Below are 17,948 nucleotides of genomic sequence, written 5' to 3'. Positions count from 1 at the left end.
ACTCTGACTCTCTAACATCTGCAGTCCTCCCTTGCTCCTACCAGACTACTGGTGGCAGGAGTTAGAGACAAAGAAATTCAGGGCCGTGCTGACCTGGCCAGCTCCTGGCTGTGTGTGACCAATTCTCCACTCTAAGAATACCTTAATATAGGTCAAGGTGGGATATGAGGTATAAGCCTCCCTAGAACAACACAGCTAAGTCAGAACGCTGATCTTCTGACACCCAGTCGGTAAATGTTTCTCACTTAAATAGGGAGGCAGATGTCTAGGTTCACTATTTAAAGGCTTTGCACCCTGTAGGTCATTAATCCTCTCTTGCCCTTTCATTGCATTGACCTCAGTGAGTTTCAGCCAAATCCCTCTGCCAGCAGTTAAGGTTAAATGGCAGAGTTGAATTTTCTTTCTCCTTTTGTATACTTAGATTACTGAACCTCTCCTGTCCCACTGGAATTACCCAGTACCTCAAAAGGTGAACAGGTCAGTTGTCAGTAGACTTGTTGCCAGGATCTTGGCATTTATAAAATCAAGCATCATACGGCACAGAAGCAGGCCCTTCAGTCCAACCCATCCGTGCTGACCAGATTTCCCAAACTATACTAGTCCCATTTGCCTGTAATTAGCCCAAATCCCTCTAAACCTTACCTTTCTGTGTACCTGTCCAAATGTGATAATTGTATCTGTCTCTCCCACTTCCTTTGGCAGTTCATTTGATACCCACACTACTCTCTATGAAAAAGTTACCCCTCAAGTCCCTTTTAATTCCCCCCCCCCCGCTTTAAACCAATGTCCTATAATTTTGGATTCCTTACTCTGGGGAAAACACCTTGGCTCTTCACCCTATCCACGCCCCTAGTGATTTTATAAACCTCCACAAACTCTCCTTTGCAAGTTAAAAGATTCTCCCAGAAGCGTCTGTCTGCATTTGCACTCAACTCTAGTTGCAATGGTTGGAGCTAAATTCTTTATTTGGGATCAATTTCTATAATATGTCTATGATTGAGAAAATCTAATAAAATTATTTTCGAAGCTGAGGACAGTAACCCAGTACCTACATAACAGTATCTATCACATAACATTCATAGACAAGGACACTCCTCCAGAAATAGTTACATGTATAAATACTCCTAACCTTTTACAGGAGAGGAGCAGGCGAGTTCAAGCAGCAAGCGAAAAGCAGACCAAACGCTGTGTAAGAACGTCAGATCAACATTGAATCCCATCTACTGCTGTATTCTGCCTCAGACAGAGAAATCTCTGTGAACTACACACCAAGATGTCGAAAGTCAAAAAGCCAGGTACAAAACATTCACAAGTTCTGTGAGCTAATAAAAATAAAATACTGCCGATACTGGAAATCTGATATAAAAACAGAAAGTGCTGGAGAAACCCGGCAGGTCTGGCAGTGTCTGTGCAGAGAGAAAGAGATTAAGGTTTAAGTCTCTTTGACGGCAGAGATTAGTCATACTGGACTCGAAGCATTAACTTTATTTCTCTCCACTCATTGTTAGATTTGCTGAGTTTCTCTTTTATATCTGTGAGCTAATACACCACTGTATAATATTAAAAATGATGTGAGCTGGTTTTCAGACACATGGAAGGGCGTCTAATCTGTTGCTATAATCATGTGGGGTCCAGGTCCATATATTGATCAGTTAAGTAGGAAATTAAAACCAATGTGTTCTGATCAAAATGCTTCTGTGGACAGATTCAATTGGAATCAGGGAATATGACTAACTTTTCATGTTATCTCTCAATGTACGTTTGACATCTTCATACACTTTCCCTTCTTTTGGGGAACTGTTGGAAAGATTAGTAGGCTGATTTTCAACTTGTCCAAGTCATCGTGAGCATTCTTTCCACGGCTAAGAGACCCAGGAGTCAAGTTTGAGTCTGGAGCTACTTGTTCAGAGGCAGGGGTTCTATCTACTCAGACATTCCTGCTCGATAACTGATCCCTGTCAGAACAAAAATATATTAATCTTGTACTTTAAGGGATCTCTTTTTTTTTCTAGCTATATATTGGGTTGAAAAGTAGTTATATCTTCCACAGAATGTGTTATGAGGTGATCATTCAATTTAGAAACTCTGAATGTGGTAAAATATAATTATTCCCCCAGGCTTTGGGGCAGCATGGTGGCTCAGTGGTTAGCACTGCTGCCTCACAGTGCCAGGCACCCAGGTTCGATTCCAGCCTCAGGTGACTGTCTGTGTGGAGTTTGTGTGTTCTCCCGGTGTCTGTGTGGGTTTCCTCCAGGTGCTCCGGTTTCCTCCCACAGTCCAAAGATGTGCAGGTTAGGCGAATTGGCCATGTTACATTGCTCATTAGATCAACACTGAATCCTATCTACTGCTGTGTTCTGCCTCAGACAGAGAAATCTCTGTGAGCTACCCATCAAGATGTTGAAAGTCAAAAAGCCAGGTGCAAAACATTCACAAGTTCTGTGAGCTAATAAAAATAAAATACTGCCAATACTGGAAATGTCGAGTAATGGGTTTGGGTGGGATACTCTTTGGAGGGTTGGTGTGGACTTGTTGGGCCTGTTTCCACACTGTAATGATTCATTGATTTCTATTATTAAGAACATTGAAAAGCACTGATCACTATACTGATTAATTCGTGTGTGAGAGTGTTGGTTTTATAGTCTATTAACAACAATTAGTTGGCTTTTGGACTGGACAGAGATCTATAGATTATTGGATCTTAAAGACATGAAATGATATAAGGATGGTGTGATATAGTGTTGGAGTATAAGATCAGCGATGACCTAGTTGAATGATGCCACTGTCTTGATGGACCCAAGTGGCTGCTCCTAGCTCCTATGTAAATTTACTTTCCAAAGTCTTGCCTTTGACTTGATTCAAGGTCACTGCATATGAGTTGGAAAGAGTCCAGAAAGCAGAACATAGACTTAAATAGGTTATAAATTGATAACCTAGAGGGAATTGGTGTGAGAAAATCATGAAGACTAGCATTGGAAGATGAGTCAAAGCAACCAATTTTTACTATAAGTGAGTTAACAACTGAAGAAAGAGGACAGAAAGGAAGATTCACTTTCATTTTCAGAGAAAGTCGTTAGAAAATGTTCATAAAGAATGATTCATAGGCGAGACCATGGTCACTGTTCCTTTTCAATAAAGTTACGCTTAGCCATTCCAATATTGGACTTACAGAGATGAAACTGCAAGAGGACACTACACATGGTTTCCAGGGAGCCATCAGAATGAGAGATATAACTGAACCAGGATTCCTAAGGGAGAGTGTGATCCTTGAAAGCTTCCCATGCCAGCTGGCTTACCATCATTACTTCACTGACACTGACAGAGACCAAAACCAGCTGAAACATGGAAAGCAGCAATTAATCCTAAAGACTGCCCGATTAGGTTGATTTATAGTGTCAAGCAGGATTGGTCTTGTTGATGAATTTGGATATTTAGAGTTAGGCAATTTACTGTTAACTAATGTCACGAATGACATGTCCATTCAGTGCCAAGTGCAAAAAGAATGGATTGTGCTGGGGTCTTTATACCAAAGTAGGAACAAAAGCTGAATTCTCCTTTTTCCATCTGATCTCCAAACCAACAGGAACATGGTTGTGTATTTTCTTTGTCCTAACTCTGAATAGTTTTGTCATTTATAAAGCCTTCCAACATTAGTGCTGCCTTACAAAGACAAACCAATCATGACCACCCAATTGTTTTAGGATACCTAGTACATGCATCTGATTGACAGGTTGTATTCATTCTTAAAATAAATTCTGAAAGTGTTACAATTCTATACAAAATGTCTTAGTTTTTGTTTAAAAGCTATCCAAGTTGAGTCGTAATAGGAATAGTCCTATATCTCTAACTTTTAATGGTGACTCCCTGCTACTAATAGTTTAATGCTCAGCAATTAACTACTTTGGTCATTTTAAGTAACCACCTGACTTATCCTTTTCAGAGTTTGATGAAGAAGCACGGACCTTGGCTGAGAAAGTCTTCGCCCATGACGCTAAAGATGAAGATGAAAGAGATGAGATTTCGCCATTTGACATGGCTGACAATTGTCCAATTGGGCACATTGAGATGCAGCACCATTTAATCGACAGGAAAGCAAGGGAATCCACAAAGAAAAGGTGCCAACATGCAAAAATTGCAATATAACATTTATACTTTGTACTAAATGAATCATCCTATGCTGCTTAACAACAGCAATTCAAATTTGAGTCAAAAAGTGTGGTGCTGGAAAAACACATCAGGTCAGGCAGCATCTGAGCAGCAGCAGAGTCAACGTTTCGGGCATAAGCCCTTCATCAGGAATGTCTGTTAAAATTTGATCAAGTCACAGAAGGCGATGGTAGGATGGGGGACCAAAGTTTGTGGGGAGCAACTTAAAGGAGCAGGGAGAGGGTTCAGAAGGGAAATTTTGTCATTTGTTCATGGGTTGTGGCCATTGCTGGTTGGGTCAGCATTTATTGCTCATTACAATTGCACTTGAGAAGATGGTAGTGAATTTCCTTTTTGAAGCACTGCAGTCCATTTGATGCACGTTGACCCATCTGGCTGTTAGGGAGAAAGTTCCAGGATTTCCAGGAATTCCAATATCTAGACAAGGCACCTAGAAGCATGATCCACAAGTGGCAGAATCCTCAAAATTGGGAATGGAGGAATTGGAGGAGCTGAAATTGGTGGAGCATTTTGAAGGCTTGTGGAGTTTTAGAGGTGGTTACAAAGATAGAGAGGGCTGAGGTTATGGAGAAATTTGAAAATAAGGATGAATCATTTAGTATCATGTGTTGTGACTGGCTTACCAAAGCCAGGAAGGAACCAAATCAAGGAACAGGATTTACTACTAGAAGGATAGAACTGGAAGGTTGGAAAATTGTATAGACTAGTTCTGGTTGCCATACCATCAAAAGAATAGAGAGGCACTGAGAAAGTGCAGAGAAGATTTATATGAATACACCAGTAATATGTAAGCATACAAATCAGGAATGGATTGCCAGGCTGAAAATCTTTTCTCTAAAATGAAAGAAAGAGGAATGATCCCCACTAGAGGTCTTTAAAATTAAGTTTTTTTTCTTGGCAGTTTGTATAAAGAGACAATACATCCTCTTGTGAGGAAGAGCATAACTGTAGGTTGTAAATGTAAGATGGCCTCAAAAGGAGTTGGAAGCAGATTGTGTTTTAAGGCAGAGATGGATCGAATCTTCATTAGCAAGGGCAGAATGGATATTGGAGTTAGACAGAATGTGGAGGTACCAGATTATGCACAATCCTATAGAATGGCAGAACAGACTCAAGAGGACAAAGGTTTGTTTGCATATAGGATGGTCACCAGGAAATCCGGGAGAAACCTCTTTACCCAACGAAATCTAGAAGTCACTACCATACAAAATCATTGAATTGAATGGGATTGATGCATGTGAGGGAAAGTTAGCCATATGGGGGAGTAGGGAATGGGGCTTCCAATGCTAGATTTAGATGAGGAAAGCTGGGAGAAGCTCAAGTGGAGTATCAAGACAGGCAGAGGCTGTATGGGCTGAATGGCCTGTTTCTGTGTTGTATTTATATCCTGTACAGACCGGGAGCTACTGTAGATTTGTAAGTGTAGGGTTAATGGGGGAACAGGGTTCGGTGCAAATTACTGGTGATGAAGATTTGAATGGGTGTATGTTTATAGGTGTAGAGACCAGCATTAGAATGACCAAGCTAACGGGAGCAAGGTCTTGGTTAAGGATTTCACCAATGGGTGCCCTGAGTCAAGCACGGGATTGGCAATGTTGTGGAGCTGAAAATAGGCTTGATAACTGAACCACTGGCTGGAAGCTCATTTGAGGATCAAACACAACATCAAGGTTGCAGATAGTTTATCTCAGCTTTAAACAACCACCAGGGGGTGGGACAGAAACGGTAGGCAGAGAATAGAGTTTGTGCCAGGATTAAAAATACAAAAGTTTTGGTTTTCCTGATGTGAAGACATTACTTTGTAGATTATGGAATCACTTGGCGTGGAGGTGGGAAGCGTATTCAGAGCTTAAGGCATGAGGAACTCTACCCAGTCTCCCAGCTGCTTTTCCAGCGTGAAACAGTAAAACATATGTGCCAACAGGGGAGATAAAATCTGATATGCAATAGGAATTTATTATCCACATTTGACATTATTAAATATTCTATCAAGTTCACATGCATATTTTTATTTGTTTATTTATAATTCCCAATGGCTGAAAGGAGAGACGTTGTTGCAGCAGGTCGTTGATGACCAAGACAACTGCAAGAATACCAAGTTACAGATGATGACAACAATTTATATTACACGAGAAAAGGATACTGATTGGTTGGCAAATCTGATTGGCTGAGGCATTGCCATAGAGAAACCAATGAGAAGCTACAGGTTTCCCAAGTTTCCGGGTAATTCAAAAAAGATTCAAGACTTGAACATATTCCTTTTGCTTGCAGAGAATGGGTCCATGCATATGAATGTATGTTACTTCGAGCAAGAATATATTAGCCACATTATGAGTTGGGCTGATTATCATCAATTGGTTTTTAATTATAGTTATTAGTAAATTTTGATTTATTTGTTAATTTCTGCTCAGTCTTTGTATTCAGTTGGAGCAACAGGCCAAGCACATAGCTTCAAATACTATTATTCAGTGTCTATGCTAGTATTACTTTTGTAGAGCACTTCACTGCCTTTATGTCCAATCAGATCAAATAGGGGAGGCCTAGTGGTATTGTAACTAGACTATTAATCCAAAAACTCAGCTAATGTTCTGGTGACCTGGGTTCAAACCTTGCCATGACAGATGGTAGAATTTGAATTCAGTAAATAATCTAGAACTAAGGATCTAATGATGACCATGAAACCATTGCCAAGTGTTGGAAAAACCCATCTGGTTCACTGATGCCCTTTAGAGAAGGAAACTGTAATCTTTACCTGGTCTGGCTGACATGTGACTCCAGCAATGTGGTTGACTCTTAACTGCCCTCTGGGGCAATTAGGGATGGACAATGAATGTTGGCCTTGCCAGAGATGCCCCCACCTCATTATTGAATTTTTAAAAAGGATGTTCTGTCTATCACACAATTGAGAAATATTATTTATGAATTTCAATGTCAGTATGATGCCAAATATGTAGTCCATCAATAACTGGCTGATTGAATCAAACAGCATGCTACTTGTATTGTTTACAATGAGTAGAATGCAGCCAATGATTACAAAACCCAAAACAAAGCATTTAGAGTTAGGTGCAGTTCTGTGATTGGGCAGCATTTGAATAATAATCCTGAGCATGATATTAGTTAAAACAATACCCAATTAAAGGTAATAATTTAAGTTTGTCATGTGGTTTATTTTCATATGCTGGAATCAGCATACATTCATATGCAAGAGACCCTTTCTCTAAATTAAATAAAAATCTTCGAGCTTTGTGACTTTTTTGCATTAGCCAGGTGCCTAGGGAGTCCCAAGGTCCCATTGCCTCCTACGTAGCAATGCTTCAGTCAGTCAAAAACAACACACTAGTGACCAATGTATATCGTTCTCTCTTAGCATATAAATGACCAAACTTCAAATGACCATGGCTTTCTTACACTTGTGTTGATGAAGATGAGATGAAAAGCTCTCACTAATGAACAATATTGAAGTCTTGTCCAAGCAAACCACAAATTTCTTAATTAGTAGTTTATTTCTTCTCCTCTCTACAGTGGGATTAGTTTCGTTTCAAAAAATAAAATTGAAGCAACTGAGATAGCAGATGTTGACCTTGTAAGATGGCCCTTGATTTGAATACTAGTTCCCCATGGCCTTATCGATTATATCTCACCTCCTTCTTTGTTTATAGCTTATTCTTTTGAGGGTTGGTGGACAAAAATCACAAGTCATTGGTGGCTTCCTGTTATTGGGCTCAATTCATTTAGAAAGTGAAGGGAAAGATCTTGCAATTATTCAGGCCCCTTTTTACCTCCGTGAGTTTTCTGAAGTGATTCGAGAGCCAATGAGTATCATCTTAAAATCTTGCTGCTGATCTGAAGACAAATTTGAAAGCAATTTGTGTATTTCAGGTAACCCACGTGGCAAATGAGATAAGTGATCCCTGTTATTTCAATGGTACTGCTTGAGAAGTGAGCGCTTGCCATTAATTTCACCCAATTTCCCTTGAATAATTTGATCTGTTACTAATGTTGGAACAGTAATGCATTGTGCCATTACACTTTTGATTGTTTTTTTGAAAGTAAGTTGTCCTGGACCAGACCAGACCTCCTCAAAATATATTAAGAAGGTTGCCTAGACTCTAACGTTTTCTTATTTCAAAAGTAAATGTGAGGTCCTGTGTACCAGATGCAATATGACTGGTCAACCACTCAACATTAAGCGAAACACAATTTATTCAAACACTATTGTTGTAGTACAACAATAGAAAGAGGAACTTTTAATAACAACTCTATTGAAAAACGTGGCTGAATAATAGATACAGTACTTATTACTAATTAACTGTTTCCAATATAGCAACATCCCATAAACACACTCATTAGCAAAAAGGCAAGTTCAGAAATCAGGTTTTCTCATGTGCAATGCCGCAGTAGGAAGAGAAATTCCAGTTTCCAGCTGTAACCGAGAAGGGGGTTGGGGTGGGGAATAGTTTCTACTTCTTCAAAATTCCAGCAGCTTTCATTGAATCTAAAAGTTTAAAGAAAAACTAGAAATCCTAATCTGTGAGAGTTGGCCACATCCATCCAGGCTGCTTCTATTCCAACCTTTTAAAAAAAAAACCCAAGGCCTCACAAACTGTTTATGTTACTACCGACTGATTGTCACCTCTCGCTCAATCTCTTCCTTAAAAGAAACCAGAACAAAACTCATCTCTTAAAGTAACAGCATCATCACAAACTAAGATCAAAATTGTTTGAAATTGAGGTTTAAGTTCCAAACAGCCAGAAACGCTATGGTACCTTTCCCAAGATAGCCTTCTTGATTTCTAAGATGACACACATTATTGTAAGAATATTACTGCTAAGTTAAATTCTGTCTTCGCTTGAGACCCATTTTCCAGCAGAGGTGACTGGGTAGAGATCTATGACCCACTGACTGGAGTAATGAATCCAATTATAATGACCTGCCTGGATCCTCATTGGCTTCAGCACCTAACATTTAGGAATACATGTGGCATGACTCAGCACAATTGCACATACCAATTAAGCAATTTCTGGGAAACGATTTTTAGCATAACTGTTTCTGGTGAAAACCAAGTTTCAATCTTTATTCTAATTAACATTGGTACATCTCTTGGATTGTGTCTTCCTGTTAGGTTGAAAATGATTATGAGAGGAAAGGCAATCGCTACAGCAATTCCAGTTCCCGAGGACCCTGCAATGGCACAGCCTAAAGAATCAGCTAATCAGATGGGGCTGCCCACGTACGCAGATGTGCCAGAATTCCAAAGAGTCACTATTTCTGGAGACTACGCGTCAGGGGTAAGGTTATCCCTGCCTCGCTGATTGGGGCTTTAACCTAGCACCATCCCCTCCCCATTGCAGAGAAGGGAATCTTTGCAATCCAGGATGTAAAATGGGCAGGACTGGGTAATAAGGGGAAGATTGGCTTTGGAAACCTCAAGAAGTTGATGATAGAGGAAGGATCTTTGCATGCAAGAAGAGAGCCAAAGGAATGTAAGAGAGAAAAACATCAGATTATGCACTGATAAAGTTATGCAAACAAGCCGTACTGGATTGGGCAGTGTCTGACTAGCACTTCCATTCACTAGAGCTGCTATCAGTAAAATTCATCATGAAGCTGTCAGATTGTTCTAAAGTCCCCCATAGCTGTAGCAAAAATACAATTGCTTCATTCGTGAAATTGTATATATGTCTCCTAATCAACCTGTTGAGTTTTGCTATTATACATCTTTAGAGTAAGTAAGACTTGAGCCCAAAATCCTGTCCTCGAGGTAGGGAAGTTACCCTCTACACAACGTCTTCTACATGCACCCAGTTGTACCTATATGTGACTCCAGTCTCACACTACTACTAAGGAAACAGCCTCAGTTAAAAATTACAGATTTTTTTATTATTGAATTCAAGATTCACTACAGTGGGATTTAAATCCACATCCCTAGGGCACTAATGACATTACCACTACACGATCAGCCCTCGTCTAATTGAAGCAGCTGAGAGAACTAATTCAAAGTAATGAATTACTTGACCTCATCCTCGTGAATTTAGTTGTCACAGAAGGATCTTTCCATGAGAGAATTGGCAGAGGTAATCAGTGCAGAGTCCTCATGGAATCCATGCCCTGGAAGACGCCGTTTATTATTTTGAAGTACAAAACTGTGTATTCTTGAGGTATTGTGGGCTGTGAACACCAGCAGAAATGGCTTGCCTGATAATCTGTAACTTCATTTCTTGGCTTATCACTTAATTGTCAACAAACCAGGTGATCAGCCCTAGTGTGATGAGGAAATGTAGAAAAGATAGTCTGGAAGATCACCAGATAAGACGGAGAATGAGAATGTGGCAGGTGAAGAGAAGTTGGAGGTTTATGTGATGAAAGACAAAAAAAAATGGTCTTGTGAACAGTTTGGTGAGAAACTAAAATGAAATGCTGGAAATACTCAGCATCTGTGGAGAGAGAAATAGCACTAACGTTATCTATCTGTGACCTTGCATCAGAACAAAACATTAACAACAGAAATTGCTGGGAATCTCAGCAGGTCTGGCAGCATCTGTGGAGAGAAATCAGAATTAACATCGTGCCTTCAGTGACCCTTCCTCAGAATTGTTGCCCAGCTCTGAGGAAAGATCACATGACCTAAAACATTATTTCTGATTTCTCTCCACAGGTGCTGCCAGTCTTGCTGAGATTCACAGCAATTTCTGATTTTGTTTCTGATTCACAGCACCCGCAGTTCCTTCTGCTTTTATTTAGCTAAAAAAAACAGGCTTCTCAGAGTTAAAGCAACTATGACAAAAGTAGCGGTTATTTCAAGTTTTCCTAGAATTATATAAAATTTACAGTACAGAACCAAATTATTTGAGCAAAATAATTTCTGGTCCTAAATGGTGTTTCCTGTACTCAGGAGCGACCTCGCACTATATTCCATCTCATCCTATCAACATACCCTTCTATTTTTCTCCCACCCTGCTACCTGCTTAGCTTTCCCTCTCCTGTAACCAGGTGATTGCATGTGCTGAAGACCTTAAAGGGCTGGCTAACTTTAATATCAAAATCACACAATGCCAGGTTATAGTCCAACAAGTTTAATTGGAAGCACAAGCTTTTGGAGCACTGCTTCTTCATCACTATCTGATGAAGGAGCGTCGCTCCGAAAGCTAGTGCTTCCAATTAAACCTGTTGGCCTATAACCTGGTGTTGTGTGACTTTTAACTTTGTCCCCCCCAGTCTAGCTCTTCCACATCATAACTTTAATATTGCAGTGGTAAACCCGAACATTTATGTTCAGGGGTATAAACATTTGAGGGATCAGTTATTCTCTTGCATTTGTTGAGCAGCAGCTTAATCGATTCCTTTGGTGGGGATGTTAAAACTCTCACCAGTTTTGGCATTTGTGCTTGATCTTTCACAAGCATCAATTCCATTCAGAGGGGTGTGAAACCATGCCTGGTATTTGGGATTTGGATTATCGCCTGCTTTAAGGGAGCTGTGAGTCACTGTGTTAACGCAGCTGCCTGAAAACTGGTTTGCAAAGCAGTATAGGTTTAGTTCCTGTCCTGGCAGAATAGTAGCCTGCCTCCTCAGCTGAGGTCTGGTGACCCTCAGGTCAAACTCACCAGCAGTTGTCCCTCTCGAATGGGGCAGTGTGTTTCAGGACAGTTAATAACTTCAAGAATAGTTGAGCTTTTTATATTGGATACTTGGGATAGTCACATCTATTCAATGTGGAGATTTCAGCACAAGTCAGAGTTCATACTGTAATAGAGTCTTGCTAAGGTCTGACACCTATTTTAAGTCCACAGCTGAAGCAGCTGGCTCTCCATTATGAGGTGCCTCTGTCAGCTGAGGATGCTTTCATGCCTATATACTCCCGATCATGACACTAAATATTGCTCTCTCAACCTGACATTGAATTCGCAGCCAACTGTGAATAGTTGGCTGATATAGTTGCAATAGATAACAATAAAAATAATTGACAAAATGCAAACTAGTTGATAGAAAACAAAAGCAAATGATGTTGATCCATTACAATTTTTCCAAGCATAATTAGATACTATACATCAGCAGGCATTGCTGAGTCATGTAATCTATGTGCACACTTTAATTGTTCATGGCCTATTCATAATCATTCAATGCAAAAAACAAAATACTGCAGGGGTTTGCAGTGGTGAAAGGTGCGATGGTATGGTGGCTCAGTGGTTACCACTGCTGCCTCACAGTGCCAGGGATACTGGTTTGATTCCACCCTTGGATGACTGTCTGTGTGGAGACTACACATTCTCCCTGTATCTGCGTGGGTTTCCTCTGGGTGCTCCAGTTTCCTCCCACAGTCCAAAGACGTGCAGAGTAGGTGCTTCAGCCATTGGAAATGCAGGGTTACGGAAAAAGGATTGGTGTGGATTTGATAGACTGAACGCCCAGTTTCCACACTGTATGGATTCTGTGATGATCTGAAATAGGAAGAAAACAAGTCAAAAAAACTCAGGTCAGGCAGCGTTTATGGAGATAAACAGAGTTAATATCTCAGGCTGATGAATGTTCAATGTTTGATAAGCACTGAAGAAAGGTCATTAATATGAAATGGAAAATGTTTCTTTCCATCGATAATGCCTTACCTACAGAGTTTCTTTTGATTAGCTTTTTTATTGTTCTTGACCCATCAATATTGCGACCTGGACTAAAGATAGTGAATGATCTAATACTGATCATCTTAAATAGTGTGAAGTGGGAAATCAGTGCAGTAAATGAATGATCAAATCATTTGAATTAAGAAACTTTAAAAGTAATCTACTGAGAAATTGAATTGTCTTTTTATGTATTTGAGTTTTAGAACAATCAGGTTTGTCACTATCCTCACACACATTTGTTCCCATTTGGGGACTATTGGAGAAACTCTGGAAGAATTCTCCAGCTGACTATCGGCCTGTTGAACCACATCATGACTATTCCATTTTTGGTCTGGAAGTTTCCGAGTGGGGTCTGAACCCACTTCTGGCTCAGCGGAAGAGGCGCTACTGACTGATCAGTAAAGATTCAAACACACCTTAGTTTTTCTCTTAAGAATTAGCTACAAGGTTCTTTCCTTTATTTATTTATGAGATATGGACATTACTGGCTGGAGACTTTATTGCTCACCCCTTGTTGCTCTTGAGAAGTGAGCTGCTTTCTTGAATAGCTGCAGTCCATGTACTGGAGGTACACCCACAATCTCTCTAGAGAGGGAGTTCCAGGATTTTGATCCAGCAACACTAAAGGAACTTTGATATATTCCCAATTCAGGATGGTGAGTGGCTTCAGAGGGAAGTTCCAGCTGGTGGTGTTCCCATGTATCTGCTGCCTTGTCCTTCTAGATGAAGATGGTCATGGGTTTGGAAGGTGCTATCTAAGGATCTTTGGTGAATTTCTATGGGGCATCTAGTAGATAATACATACTGCTGCTACCGAACATCATTGGTGGAAGTTGAGGACATTTGTGGGTACTGTCAAGTTTCTTGTGTGTTGCTGAAGCTGCACTCATCCAGGGAATTGAGCATTATTCTATCATATTCCTGACTTATGGCTTATCAATGGTGAATAGTAAGTTACTCTGGCCTGCTTTTGCAGTCATAGTATTCATATTTCAGTGAATATCAAGGGATATTCTCTCTTATTGGAAATGGCATTGCCTGACACCTGTGTGGTGCGAATGTTACTTGCTACTGGTCAGCCTGAGATACTTGTCCAGATCTTCCTACATTTGGACATGGACTGCTTCAGTGCTGGAGGGATCACGAATAGTGCTGAACATTGTGCAATCATTGGCGAACGTTCCCACTTCTAACCTTATGATGGGGCCAAGGTCATTGATGAAGCAGCTGAAGCTGGCTGGGTCTGTGTGAATATAGCATCAAGAATCCCGAACAAAATTGGAGTCTTTGGGAAAGAATGGGAAATCTCTGTACTGGTTGGAGTCATACCCAGCACATAGGAAGATGGTCATGGTTATTGGAGGTCAGTCATCTCAGCTCCAGAACTTCTTTGCAGGAGTTCCTCAGGTTGGTGTTCTAGGCGCAACCATTTTCTGCTGGTTCATCAATGACCTTTCAACGTAAGGTCAGAAATGTGGATGTTTGCTAATGTTTGTACAATGTTCAGCACCATTGATACTGAAGCAGTCCATGTTCAAATACAACAAGAAGTGGCAAATAACATTTATGCCACACAAGTGCCAAGCAATGACCATCTCAAATAAGAAAAGATTTAACCACCACCCCTTTTGACTCTCAATGGTGTTATCATCACTGAATACCCTATTATCAATTCCTTGGAGGTTACCATTGACCAGAAATTCATTTGGACTCACCACATAAACACAGTAGCTACAAGAGCAGGTCAGAAGCTAGAATTACTGTGGCAAGTAACTCACCTCCTGGCTCCCCAAAAGCTGTCCACCATCTACAAACCTCAAGTCAGCAGCGTAATGGAATACTTTCCACTTGCCTGGATGGGTGCAGCTCCAACAATATTCAAGAAGCTTGACACCATCCAGGACAAAGCAGCCCGCTTGATCAACATCATATCAACAAACATCCACTTCTTCCATCACAGATGCTCAGTAGCAGCAGTGTGCACCATCTACAAGCTACACTACAGAAGTTCAGCAACGATTCTTAGACAGCAGCTTCCGAACCCACAATAGCTTCCATCAAGGGCAGCAGATACATTGGAACACTATTACCTGCAAGTTCCCCTCCAGGCCACTCATCATCCTAATTTGGAAATATATTGCTCTTCTTTCAGTGTCAAAACCCTGGAATTCCCTCTCTAGGGGCACTGTGGTCGCCCTACTGCATGTGGACTGTAGCAGTTCAAGAAGACAGCTCACTAACACCTTCTCAAGGGGCAACTAGGAAGGGGCAACAAATGCTGCCAGTCAGAGATGTTCATTTCCCTTAGTGAATAAATTAAAGAACTTGACTTCAGTCAAGTCTAAAGGGAATAAAGAAATTAAACAAGTTTAACTTCTTCAATTTACTAATCAATGCAAGTTATAATTTCCCTGCATGATATTGTAGGTTTATAAATATGCTGGCTACTGCCATAAATATGATATGATTGAAGTGACCAGAGTGGATAATGATAGCACCCGAAGCAACCCAAATAAGTACAAAGAAATATTATGAATCTGCGCACAATAGTAATGCAATATCACTCCCATTTGGCTGATACCTCATAGAATAAGAATATACAGTATAATATGTGGTTGTTCAGCATATAATATCTATTCCAAATACATGAAAGAGCTCTAATTAGAACCACTCCTCTACTCTCTCCTGTATTATAGAAACTGACAGTGCAGATAGAGGCCATTCAGCAATCAAGTCTGCACCAATCCACTGAAGAATATCCACCCCATCCCTATAACCCCAACTTTCCCATGGGTAATCCACCCAACCTGCACATCTTTGTACTGTGGAAGGCAATCAGAGCACCAAGAGAAAACCCACACAGACGTGGGGAGAATGTGTAAACTCTAACCAGAGAGTCGCCTGAGGCTGAAATCAAACCTGGGTCACTGGTGCTGTGAGGCTGTAGTGCTATCCACCGAGCCACCGTGCCAACCTGAAATATCTTCTTTGTCAATTATTCATTCAATTCCTTTTGAAAGTCATTTTTGCATCTGCTTCCACCAATTTCTCAGGCAGTGTTTTCCTGATCAAAACTGTCATCTTCCATTTTGGTTCAATTACCAAACTTTTGTTTGGCTACAGCTGCTGTGGCAAGAGTTTCTCCCCTCTCATAATTTTGAAAATCATCTTCAAATCTCCCCTTAACCTTCTGTCCTCAACAGAGACCAATCCCCTCTTTAGTCTTTCCACAAAACTGATGTACCCCTCGTTCCTGGTACATCCTAGCAAATCGTATCTGCATCTGCATCTGCTCCAAAGGTTTTGAAAGGTTTAGGTGACAGTTCTTTTTGAGTCTTGTCCATTTTTAAAGCCTTTGTTTACTGTTAGTTTGACAGGGGGCTACATTGATTCAAGATGAAAGATGATTGGAGAAATTCAGGGGCCATGGGAGACTCCAAACTCCTCATGAATCATAGAATCATAGAATCCCTACAGTGTGGAAACAGGCCCTTTGGCCAAACAAGTCCACACTGACTCTCCGAAGAGTAACCCATCCAGACCCATTCCCCTACCCTATTATCCTATATTTACCCCTGACGAATGCACCTAACCTACACATCCCTGAACATTACAGGCAATTTAGCATGGCCAATCCACCTAACTTGCACATCCTTGGACTGTGGGAGGAAACTGGAACACCTGGAGGGAACCCACACACACGCGGGAAGAACATGCAAACTCCACTCCACTCCAAACTCACGAGTTTGATTATTTACCATTTATGACCAGGTAACTATTGAAGATTTCGAACTTGCCTGCAAGGGCCTGTATCGAGCTTTGACCATTCGGGAGAAATACATGCGGCTATCATTTCAGCGATTCTGTCGGACCACTGCACAGTTTCTGCGGAACATGGAAAACGAGCAATGGAAAGAGGAGAATGAAGTGCACCCAGGTAAGGAGAAGAACACTTGAAGAAAGATTCTCACTCACTCAGACTATTTGTCCTGTTTCAGACTCTGATCCAACCATTTTCATTGCACCTCTCTGACAAAGCCAACTCTTGCACTGTTCTCAGATCGCCAAAAGATCCATATGCTTTTATAGAAACATAGGAAATAGGTGCAGCAGATAGCCATTTAGCCCTTTGACTCTGCTCCACTGGTCAATGTGATCATGGCTGATTATGCAATCTCAGTATCTCACTCCTGCTTTCTCTCCATACCCCTTGATCCCTTTAGCCACAAGGGCCATGTCCCTCTTGAATATATCTAACAAACTGGCCCCAACAGCTTCCCATGGGAGAGAATTTGACAGGTTCACAACTCTCTGAGTGAAGAAATTCTTCCTCATCTTAGTCCTGAAAGGTTTACCCTTTATTCTTAGACTGTGACCTGAAAATGTGTTGCTGGAAAAGCGCAGCAGGTCAGGCAGCATCCAAGGAACAGGAGATTCGGCGTTTCGGGCATAAGCCCTTCTTCAGGAATCCTGAAGAAGGGCTTATGCCCAAAACGTCGAATCTCCTGTTCCTTGGATGCTGCCTGACCTGCTGCGCTTTTCCAGCAACACATTTTCAGCTCTGATCTCCAACATCTGCAGTCCTCAATTTCTCCTCTTAGACTGTGACCCCTAGTTTCCCAACATCAGGAACATTCTTCCCACATCTAGCCTTGCACAGTCCCATCTGGATTTTATATGTTTCTATGAGATTCCTCCCTAAATTCCAGTGAGTACAAGCCCAGTTGATCCAGTCTTTACATGCCAGTCCTGCCATCCCGGGGATCAGTCCAGTGAACCTTCAGTGGTCTCCCTCAATAGCAAGAATATTGTTCTTCAGTCAGACTAGGGGACCAACACTGCACACAGTACTCACCAAGGTCCTGTATAACTGCAGCAAGACATCCTTACTCTGATACTCAAATCCTCTCACTATGAAGGCCAGCATGCCATTAGCTTTCCTCACCACCTGCTGCACCTCCATGCCAACCTTCAGTGACTGTTCCTCCATGGCACTCATTGATACTATCAGTAATGGTTCACTGCATTCTTAAGCTGCAAAACCTGATTGAATGACAACACCGAGACCCAATGCAGTGGGAGAGAGGCTGAGATTATCCAGAAATAGTCACCATAAGCTTCAAAATTGGAAGATGAGAATGGTTGAGGAAGATGAGGGGTTAGTT

At 41.0% G+C, this 17,948-nt stretch overlaps 1 protein-coding gene across 2 annotated transcripts in view; it reads left to right on the top strand.

The window, feature by feature from the left end:
• The first annotated feature begins 1,159 nt into the window (after positions 1–1,159).
• Positions 1,160–17,948, top strand: part of ampd1 (adenosine monophosphate deaminase 1 (isoform M)) — a 55,893-nt gene continuing 39,104 nt past the window's right edge. The window contains exons 1-4 of one of the 2 annotated variants that reach the window (XM_060845575.1): positions 1,160–1,295; positions 3,941–4,115; positions 9,291–9,456; positions 16,555–16,720. In XM_060845575.1, coding sequence (XP_060701558.1) covers positions 1,274–1,295; positions 3,941–4,115; positions 9,291–9,456; positions 16,555–16,720 — 529 coding nt within the window. In that variant the 5' untranslated portion in view covers positions 1,160–1,273. Of the gene's footprint in view, positions 1,296–3,940; positions 4,116–6,330; positions 6,391–9,290; positions 9,457–16,554; positions 16,721–17,948 lie in introns of those variants that run through there. The other variant, XM_060845576.1, reaches the window with a different exon arrangement.

This window comes from Hemiscyllium ocellatum, chromosome 26 (genome assembly GCF_020745735.1).
Source record: "Hemiscyllium ocellatum isolate sHemOce1 chromosome 26, sHemOce1.pat.X.cur, whole genome shotgun sequence".
Classification (NCBI taxonomy): Eukaryota; Metazoa; Chordata; class Chondrichthyes; order Orectolobiformes; family Hemiscylliidae; genus Hemiscyllium; species Hemiscyllium ocellatum.
This window is presented reverse-complemented; position numbering and strand designations above follow the sequence as displayed.